Source organism: Cyanistes caeruleus, chromosome 2 (genome assembly GCF_971803275.1).
Source record: "Cyanistes caeruleus chromosome 2, bCyaCae1.hap1.1, whole genome shotgun sequence".
Lineage (NCBI taxonomy): Eukaryota > Metazoa > Chordata > Aves > Passeriformes > Paridae > Cyanistes > Cyanistes caeruleus.
The window spans coordinates 275,093-286,183 of NC_141702.1; the positions used below are offsets into that span (position 1 = coordinate 275,093).

Here is an 11,091-nt window from a genome sequence, read left to right on the forward strand (position 1 = left end):
ACTCAAGACACCAAACCCAGCTGACATCATCCATTGCAATTCTGTTTCTCACATGATTTGACAGCTTGGGAAGAAGAGTAAAAGGGGAAAAATGCAGACAGACAACTGAGAGGCAATAGCAGATTTCTCCTGCTTGCCAAATCCCTTTCTGTGCTCGGCAAAGCAGAATCCTAAACCCTCATGAAAGCACTGAGATAATGTATTACTCTGGTGTGTGTCCCAGACAGCCCCCAGATGAGGCAGCTTTTACACTCCAAGGGAGGAAGTGACCTGAACCCAGCTTAGCCTGAATTTCTGCAGCACAGCAGAGGAAGCAGCTCCACACTACAGAAGCACCAACACAGCTCTGAGTCCAGGTAAGCAAGAGGCAAGGAAATTCAAAAAGAATTTCAAGTGAATTACTTAAAGGAGTATGCGTGGAGTGGCACAACATCTCTAAGGAAAAAAAAAAGTCCGGAAGCTAAATTTCCCTTTGGAAGGTTATTCCATTGTCCAGTGCATATTTTTTTCGATAGCTCTCAAATATCTGTGTATCTGTTGCTGAAAGAACACAGGCTTTTGGAGAGACACTCTGTAATTCACATGATCTGTCAATTAAACATAAAATAAAACCAGCCTAAATCACAAGTGATGATTTACAATCTAGGAAAAAAAAAAGATATAAAAACTGGGGAAAAGTCCACTATAACTAGAGTATCAGTACAGAACGGACTTGCACACTGAAAAAAAAGGGGGAAGTGGCAGCACACCAGGCCAGACCCTCACAAGAAGCCCCAGATCTGGTTCATGAATATATTATGAATATATTAAACCAGTTTCCCTGGACACTTGTTTAAGCCAGAGAATGGTGAAAGCTCTGCCCAACCACCTGGCAAATGCTTGGGACTAGAGATAAGAGACCCCAGAGTGGCCATGAGAAGCTCAACTTCCCCTTGAACCCCCCTGAGCTGTGGGGAAACAAAAACCAGCAAATTTACCAACAGAAACTGAACAAAAAGGGGTCTCTGGGATCTGAGGCTAATCCAGAATGAAACACAACAAAGAATACCAGGTCCGCTGCAGAAAAAGGGAAAAGAAACCCAACAAAGCAAAGAAACAATCCTACTTCATATTTTAATGAAACTGACATACTGGCCTTGGCAATTACAGTCATGGTAGTAAAATGAAAGCCTTGAAAGGCTTTAATTCAACAAGAAAATTAAAATAACCAGTGCAATTTAACAGTGACAAGGAAAGGAAGGTATTGATTATTGCTATGGCTGTACAATCCACCTCATGCAGCAACTAAATTGTAAGGAAAAGACAATCTGTTATAAATGCATATCATATTATTGGCTTTTCGCAAGTATTATAATGAATATTATATGTATAAGATTAGAAAATTTAGCTGTAATAATATAGTCTTCTTTATTTCTGTTATTAATGAAACTTAGAAATAGTGGTATAATACATATATGTTAAGCTATGACATAGCATTAAAACAAAAACTACTTTTGTTTGTGTAACCCAAAGACTGAAAAAGATAGCTGGAGACTCTTTTTTTTTTTCCTTTTGTAAACTCTCATATCCAGAGGAAGACAGCAGTGACCAGAACTCTGGGGGGAGGAATTTATTGCATTTCTGGTATCAGGGAATGTAAATCTCAATGGCACCAAGAAGATTGATCTATTGGGAAGGGGGCAAGAGAAAACTAAACAGAAGAACACCAAAGATCCTAAGAAGAATGTCTGAATATGTATGAGAATTTATGGATATTTAGTAGGGTTCTGTTTTTAAGGGACAATCCTTTGTCAGTAAGGTGTGCTCTCTTGGCTGAATGCAGACACACCCGGCCGTATCTGTATACTTTATTTTTTTCTCCTAATTGTTTTTTTATTAAACTTTTAAATTCTATAAAAATTATGTGAACCTCGTTTTTCACATGATCATCAGCTGTATAGTAATTGGTTCTTACTGACATGCTACAACAAACAACGAGATCAAACAAATCAGCAAGAAGTTAGTCTGTTAACCCAATGGACACATCTGGACCATTTAAAAACAGGGTTAAAAGTCCTCCACGTGTTGAAGTCCTCCCTCACACGTAACTTTACTGCACCAGTTCAGGAGATGCTGTGCTGAGACCAGAGCTAAAAGCTGACACATCCTTTAGGCACCGACAGTACGTGTCCCTGTCACCTCCCATGGGTGCTGCTCTGTGCTGACCTGCACAGCTGAGCCCTGCACAGAGCCCAGGCCCCTCCTGCCACCCAGAGCTGCATCTGCTCTACAGGAAAGGGGCAATTTTGGAACCACTGCGTGGTGTCACACTGTTTGTGTCACACCACCACCCTACAGGCTGTAGAATGTACCCAGCAGCCATCCAGCCTCTCCAAAAGCACTCTGACAATTCTGGCTAAACAACACGATGCAGGACAAGACCTAACTACAAATTCCTGCCAGGTAACTCCCCAGGCAGTAGACCAGCAATTTACAAAAACACAAAAGAATAATAGGAATCAAGATACTTTGTATAGAAGCAGCACTGCTCTCAACACAGTAACTGAGGTTGGTCGCAGATCACTGATTTCAGCCATTCCTCCACTACCAAGGCCACCACTCACCCTGTTGGAAAGTGCCACATCCATACAGCTTTTAAATTCCTCTAGGGACAGGGACTGCACCCCTGCCCCGGCCAGCCGATGCCAAGGCTGGACAAATCTTTAAGGAAGGAATTTTCCCTCATACCCAACCTGAACCTCCCCTGGCTCATCTTGAAGCCATTTCCACTTGTCCTGCCCCTTGTTCCCTGGGAGCAGAGCCAAATCCTCACCTGGCTACACCCTCCTATCAGGGAGTTGTAGAGAGTCAGAAAGTCCGCCTTGAGCCCTCTTTTCTCCAGGCTGAACCTCCCCCAGCTCCCTCAGCTGATCCTGGTGCTCCAGCCCCTTCCCAGCTCCTTTCCTTTCTCTGGACACACTCCAACCCCTCAATAGCTCTCCTGTCAGGAGGGGCCCAGAACTGACCCCAGTGCCGAGTATCCCATAGGGAGACAGGCATAATTCTATCTCTTTAATGGATACCAGAAACGAATACAAATTGCCTAATGCAAGACCAAAGGGACAAGTGCTCAGTTTCACTTGGTGCTTCAAAATAAAAAAGCAATCCAGTGGAGTCTGAGAGCTCAGTCATACTGAGCTGGTTTGTGGAAGGAGGAAGAGGCAATGATTGTTCATCCCTAACTCCCAAAGGGAAACAGAAACAGCACATCAAAATAAATAAGGGAGTGTGGAAGAAAACCCAGTATCTATAGATAAGCCCATTCAAACAGCTCATCAGGAAGGTTCTGGTAACTGCACTGGGGCACTAAGTTCAGATGAGTGCCAGCAGTGTGAAACTCCAAGGAGAGAGGGAAAACCAGACATGATAAACTCCATGTGGGCTACTCCCAGTCTGCTATAGCCCATCCTGTTCTTCTGGGATACTTTCACTTGGCAGAGAGATCTTCAAAGCACTGCAGGTAACTCTGAACAAAATCAATCACACCAGAGGAGCTGAAAGATCAGACACTGAACAGAAAATGCCATAAAAGTTGGTATGCTGTGGAAGCAACAGTCTTAAAAACAATCCCTGAAACCACATGAAATATTAATGAAAAGTGATAATTTCATGTTTTCTGATAATACTGGAGAAAGCAATTAGCAAACATCATATTTTAAAGAGGATGATGAACACCTGATCTTGACACAGATCTATAAATTGCAAACCTGACTGCCATAAGATGTCAGAAGTAAAAATGACTGCAAGGTGATATTATGGGTAATTTTGAAATGGAGTTTTTGGGTACACCATTCATGTGATGTTTGAGGGAAGTTTCAAAAGTGTGGAAAAAGAATGATCAAGGCAAGTCTCAAGCCAAGCCCTGAGCCTTGTCACCATCACCTGTACTGCCTTTTTTTTAAATTATTTTTCAAACTATTTTCCATGCCAATGTGCTTCTCAATCCCTGTGTATGTGCACAGGCAAGCACACACATCTGCAAGCAAACGTCATGCCAGATTAGCCAGAGAGGTGGGACAAGAGGTCTTGGGATCAGATTTTGCAGAGACAGAGGGCTTGGGAGACAGGTACTAGACACCTGAAATGGGATTTTTCCTGAGTACTGATAAAGAGAAACAGGATGTCACCATGGGATGCTTGAAAATCACCTTGCTTCCATGGCTAACCTGTATCTGGCTGTGCCTCTGTCTATCAGGATTTGCCATGCAGCCTCCCTGCAAGCAGGATCTGGAGTCAGAGCCAGCACACAGCCTCTCCCCTGTGCTGGCCCAGCAGGAAGCCTCTTCCCAAGCCCAAGCTCCACCAAACCTGTGGCAGCTGCCAGGATACCACAATCGCTGCCTGGGTTTCCAAAGACAGGGGGATGACAAGGGAAGGCTTTGGTGCTGCTGCAGACCATGGTACTTTTAGAAGAGTTCTGTAAGGAATGCAGAGAGAACTCCATCCCTCAGTCACAGGCAGCTGGAGTGTGAGCAGCACCTGCAGCCTCCCAGGAGTGCTGGAGAGCAGCAGCCAGCCACCCCTGCTCCAGCCACTGCTGCCAGGAGTGAGTGCCAGCTGCCCGTCACAGCCTGTGAGCCAGGACAGAACGGGGCTGTGACAAAAGCCAGATCCTCTCAGCACCCTGAAGTGCCCCTCAGGTCATTCTGGCACATCCCAAGGGTTCATTTCTTTCAGGAAGCCCCCTCACGAGCCAATAAAAATGTTAGAAGGCTTCACATACTCCCTTCCTCTTAATACCTTCCCTGTGGTCAAGGAACGCTATGAAAACTACAGCATGGCATTAGTTTTATACAACAACTGGAAAAAAAACAGATCCATTGTCAAAGCCTGTCAGGGAGTTGGCAGCCCTCTAAGTGCCAGCTTGCTTGGAGGACTGGTGCTTATCTTTTACTACCTCAGCAAGTTTCTTTCCAGTCACAACAGAGGCTGAGAAAAATCAGGCTCCAGCATCCCAAAATCCAAATACTCAGTCTATTAGCATTTTTTCTCCAAGAATCCTGCACTCCTTCCCCTTGAAGAAATGTAAATCTAGAGGTACAAAAGTCACCAACTCCCTTCAAATGAAAAATGGTTCAAGCAACTGAGACTCCCCCTAGAAGTAAGACAACAACAAAGAGATAAAGATGCAGCAGACCCAGTGTTTCACTTTCTGTCTCTCTGACTTCAGGTCCTAATGAATCACAGCTCATTTCTTAACATTGGATAGTTCCCACACAGATTGTAAGCATCTGTAAGCCTGAGCACTGAAATCCAACTGTAACATCCTGCCATCAACAGCTGAGAAGTGCCAATCCAAATGACAGACAGATCTTTCATATAAAAAAGAGAATCAAACCAATGGCAGTCTGCTGCCTAAATTACTTTTCTGAACTTCCAGTATCCAATGAAGTACAGCAAGCTCACATGGACTCACATGCACAGGTGCACACTGTCTCAAACTCTGCTCCTGACCTGACACTCAGGGCCACAAGGAACTCCACCCATCACACTGTCATAGTCCACACACCATTGTAAGGGAAGCTGTGAAGGGCTGCAGCTTTCATCTAGCTATCTGATAGTGAAAAATCCCAGAAAAACAAGGATTATTCAACATGGCAACCACTGCATGCACCGTCACCCACACTGACACATGAGGCATGTGCCCAGAGATAAGGCAGAAATGAACACATTGATCTCAGCAGTCACTGAGGTGTGGGGCAGCACATGGAAGGTGCAGCAGGGGAAAGTCCAGCAGCTGAGTCGCAAATGAGTTAGTAACACATGAGCCACAGAGCAACAATCAGCCACAAGGTCACTGATGGCTAACAGGAACTGAAACGTCACCTTCAGCAACCCAAAAATTCCCCTCAGCACCTCAGAATCCGTGGAACAGATGCACAGCCCCTGTGCCTGCCATTGGTGAGGGACAGAACGATCAGGACTGGGACAAGTTTCCATATGACAGGCAGGACACGAGCAGGGCTGCAAGAACAGCACAATGTTCTCCCACTGCTCTTGAGCAGCCTGGCATATTCCCTGGGAAAGGGTAAAGGTATTTAAGCAGAGACCAGTGCTCATTCTCCCATTTTCTCCCTCTTCTGCTCTAAGAACTAGGCTCCACATTCTTGCAAAAGTCTCCTGCACTGAAGAGTGCAGCACCATCCCTTGTACCTCGTGACAAGCCTAGAGAACAGGCAGCCAGGCCCACCCAGGCCTCCTGGGCCTTTGCCCTCTTCACCTTGACAGACACAAGCACATACACCCCAAAAAGGGGAACTGCTTGTGCCCACACATGCATGACACAGATTCCTTCCTACTACTTTGATTCCTTCTTATTACTTTGATATACTACAAAGATGTCAACAAAGTACTTCTTATAAAATGGTTTGGCTTTATACACAGTCACACAATGTCTTCCTCTGCAGAAAATACACAGAAAGAAACCTGGTCAATAGACAGCCATCACACACAGCAAACCCAAGGACATCACAATCTAGGAAGGGTTGCGCCTCTCCTACTCACATGAGCCTGCCAAGCCAAACACCATAACGCTGGGCTGAGACTAAAAGATTCTGCTGCAGCACTGCACAACTTTTCCTACAGTTATGTGTCATCCATGTAGCTTCCAGGGACAGCAGGCAAGAAGCTCTCAGTTTCAGGTTCACCACCAGCTTCAGGAGGCTAAACCTGACCTGCTAATGTGGTGCTGCAATCCTGCTCCATTAGGAAGTTTCTATTCCTAGGAGGCACAGCAGATAATTCTCAAGATACTTGGACAACCCAAGGAAAGTAAGTTATGCATGCGTGCTGCCTGCAAGAAGGAAATGGGGTGTTAAGAGCAGGAGAGCAGAAACAGAGTGGTTGAATTTTCAGGGAAAGCAACCAAAGGGAAGCAGGTGAGCACAGGCTGGAAGACCCCACCAGCCCTGTGACCACCCTGCCCCCATGCTTGCCCTCTGCTTCAGCCATGGGACAAGATACCCTGTAAAAACCTCAACAGTGTGCTGGTTGAGAGAGCAACCAGGGGTGTGGGCACAATTCCAGAGCCAGATTCAGCTCTGGAAGAAAAGCAGCAAAGTCCACAACACTGCAGGAACCACTGGTGCTGCTCCATGTTCCACAAAAAATGGAATTTAGTGAACATAAACATTTTCTATCTTATTAAAAAGGGTTCTTAGTTAAAAATGTCACAGAAGCACTTGATTTTAATAAAAATACTCTGAAGTTCACAGGAATTACACTCTTTGCACTACAGAAGCTCTCTGTTTATAGGAAGAATTACAGTCAATGAACTCAACACTCACATCGGATATTTAAGCAGGAATAGAACACAGAACAGCCAGCTAGAAGGAACCTGGTTCCACTGCTCACTGGTTCCACTGCTCAACACAATCAGGGCTGGCCCATGCCACAGCATACCGGGCATTGTCCAAATGCCTCAAACACGGACAAGCCTAGGGCACCAACCTCCTCTCCAGGAAGCCTGGGGCAGGTGTGACCTTTGTGGTAAGGAAATAGTCCCTCTTGTCCAGCCTGAGCCTCCCTAGACGCAGCTTGGAGCCGCTCCCTGGTGTCCTGACCCCGAATCCCAGGGAGAAGACCTACAGCGGGACCATTTCTGCTCATAAACATCTGGTTCTGCTGTGTGTAACAGGCCCAGGACGGAGTTTTGTGCCGTCCCATCCTGCTCCTGCCTGGACCAGGTTTGTCCTCTCGATGCCAGGGCATATGCTCGATCCAGCCGAGACGCTGCCGACCAGCACCCGGGTCCCTTTGCTCTCTTTCTGCAGGGCTGCGCTCCACCCGCTCCTGTCCCCGTTCAGACTTGTTCCCAGCACCATTTCCCCTTGTGAACAATGTATTTTCATTAGTGGTTCTGGTTATGCTGCCCGCAGCAGCTCCTGCTCAGGGCTCGGCCAGGCCGAGCTGCCCGAGGCCCGTCCAGGGTCCCCTCCCGACCCCGGCACGGCCCCGCGGGTGCGGCCGCTTTGGGGCGTGGCCAGGACGGGCCGCAGCCAATGGAAGCCGCGGGCGGTGATGTAACGCTCCGCGCCGCCCGCCATTGGTTGGCGAGGCCGGCCCTCGGGCCCTTCCCGGGCCGCCCGGCCCCGCCCCGCGGCGCCCAGGCACCGGCCCTGCTTCTTGTCCCGGCCGCGGTCCCGGTTCCGGACGGGCCGTGGGGCGCTAGGGAGGGCCTGAGGCCGCTTCCCCCGAATCGGGAGCAGGCGACGAGGGCGTGCGGAGATGGCACGGCCAGCGCAGGCCGTCCTACCGCCCCACGACCGTTCCAGGACCGGCGGCGCGGGCACCGTCCCGCCGAAATCTGCTCGTTTCGGTAAGCAGGCATCGACATCCCCGGCTCACAGCCAGCCTGCTCCTTCCCGCTTGCGGGCCCTTCTGCACTGTCTGCATAGCCACACCTCTGCTGCAGTGAGCACATCAGACACGGATGGTAAAACAATCTTTTTTAAAAAAAAAAAAAGCAATGTCATTACATTTCAAAACCTACACCGGAGCATGGCACTCGAAGGAAGCAGGAAAAAATGGCACACATAGAAAGTACCAGAGCACAGGCAGAACATACTGTCTCACTCCACAACCATGTGTGTGCACCCATCCCTCTCCAGATTACCGTGACTCATTGTTTCCACGGTGCCATCTGATCCAACATCCAGCAGATACTGCCATAATAAAAGATCGGGATTGAATCAATGGGAAAAGGTTGGCAAAATCTTTTTTCCACAGAGTAACACCGTCTCCCTGTGAGGGGTAGCGAGTAAGAGCCTGTTCACACACTGCATTGACAGGAATAACCAGTGCGGACTGAGCTGTCACACCTCCCGGGGAAAGAGGGAACTCTGCTCTGGGATGCACAGAAAGCAAACCTGTTATTCCAAATAAATTTCAGGTTAGGACATCTGAAGTGCAAGAGTTTACTCCGGAGAGCAGATCAGCCCAAATGACTGCGACAGCAAAGAGAGTCTGATGTCATGCAGTTCAGGGAACAAAAGCCTCCCCACAAGCTGGGGGCTAACTGAGCCACAAATTGACACATGAAATCCAGAGACACCAAGATTTCACTGCAGGGTCAGCTGCAGCTGAGGCTGCTCCCAGTCAGACATAAGTCTGTGCAGCATTGATGAGTGAAGGCTTCAGCAGTAGCAGCCCTGTGCTCACCCAGATCACCCAACAGTGTGTTCTGTGGCCCCAAAGCCCATCCCTCAACTCGTGATGGTAAAGCAGAGCTCTGACCTCTACAGAGGCAACCTGAAGCCATAAGACAATCATTTAGCCACACTGAAATTTCAATTCATTTCATTTGTCTGCTGAGGGGAAACTGAAATCCGAAGAAAACGCTAGAGCCTCCCAAATCTTACTTGTCCTGTAGGAGAACACAGAAAAATGTGTCTCTTTGTGTCAAAATGATCAGTACTAAATAAAACAGGTGTAAAACAAAACACAAACAAACCAGCTTTGTTCTCCAGCATGTGTCCCTTCAGTGCAGAGCAAGAGATAAAGCGCTCCAGGTATGGAATATATTGCAAAGGACAGAGCCAGAGCTTCACACTTCTTTTAAAAAAAAGGGAAAAAGGAACCTTTTTTTTTTTTTTAAAGCTACATTTGTAACCTATTTGCAAAGCCTCGCTAGAAAAGGCACATTCTGAGAACACCATGCCAGCACACGTTAAAACAAACCATGACAGCTCTGGGGCAAGCAAAGGTGAAGAACTGCAGGGAATTCCTAACATTCTTTTGACCTCCAAATTTACATCAGAACAAATGACTCTCTCACCACCACTGGGGTTTGCTCTGCCCTTTCTACAGTGATGGACAAAGCAGACAAACCCCTCTGCTCAGCCCCTGACTTGGCTGAGAAAAGCTCCATCAGCACTTGTGCCTCAGCACTGGAATGAGCACGTTGTCTGGCTGTCAGCACCTGCCAGGGCTGCACAGCGTGCCCAGCTAGGGCAGGAGCACCGTGCCAGCAGAAACCAGTTTGTGCAGACAGCCCCCAAGAAGAAAAACAGAGCCCAGCAATAAGCGGAAAAAAAGGATAGGTCCCAAACACTATCTAATCGCCTTGTGCCTTTACACAGCACGCTGCCAGCACATGCACTGAGCAGTGGATGTGGGTAGGACAGGCCAAGAAACAAGCTTGTGTGAGCTGACTGTGCTTTGTCCTGACTGCAGATGACAAAGCAAATCAAAACCGAGCATTCAAAAGCTGAAGAGCCCAGGTAACTGGCTCAAGTGACTCGCCACCTCGGCAGCAGGTACCATCCACACTCCCCGGTGAACACTAAGAACTATCCAGTCACTGCTCTTCACCATTCTCAGAAAAAAAGATCTATGAAACGCCATGCACACCGGGAGCGCCGGAGCCACTCCCTGCTCCACAGCAGCAACAGCTAGCCGTCACACCGGCCTGCGGCAGGGGAAGACATCGCTGGCTGCGCTCCAACCGAGAAGCTCCGGGCCCGAGGAACGGCAGCCCTGCGGCTGGCGAAGGGCCACCCATCTCCCCGCCTCCCGGGGGCGCGACGGACCCCCAGTCTGGGCCTAGTGGTCCCGGGGACAGGTGGCAGGAGGAGCGGGGATGGGGGAGGGAGAGGAGGCGGGTCAAACGGCCGTCCGGGCCCCGCCCGGGCTCCCCCGCAGTCCAGCTCCGGTAACCAGTCCCCGGCACTGACCTCCTCGCGCCGCTTCTGCCAGCGGCCACACGGCGACTCCTCCAGGATCTCGGACTCGTCCTCGCTCTCCTCCTCCTCCTCCTCTGGGGGCGCCGCGGAAGTCACCGGCGCAGACACCGAGGTCATCCCCGGGCCAGACGAGGCGGGCTCCGGCTTGGGGTCGGAGCCGCTACTGGGCACCTGCTTGGACTCGCCCTCCGACATGCTGCGGTCGCACACCCTGAGGGAGAGGCGCGGTCCGTGAGGCGCAATGGGGCGCCGGGCCAGGCCGGGCCCGCCGGGCCGGACCGGGCCGCGCCCTCCGGGCCTGTCAGCAGGGGCCGCGCCCCTCGCCTGCCAGCGGCGCCCCACCTAGGCAGTCCCGGAGTGAGTCGGGGGC

General features: G+C 49.3%; 1 protein-coding gene across 3 annotated transcripts in view; it reads right to left on the reverse strand.

Moving 5' to 3' along the window:
• NRBP1 (nuclear receptor binding protein 1) overlaps nt 1-11,091 on the reverse strand; it is a 34,794-nt gene that overhangs the window by 23,467 nt on the left and 236 nt on the right. For all 3 annotated transcript variants that reach the window (XM_086875238.1, XM_086875237.1, XM_086875235.1), the window contains exon 2: nt 10,713-10,932. In XM_086875238.1, coding sequence (XP_086731364.1) covers nt 10,713-10,916 — 204 coding nt within the window. In that variant the 5' untranslated portion in view covers nt 10,917-10,932. The remainder of the gene's footprint in view (nt 1-10,712; nt 10,933-11,091) is intronic.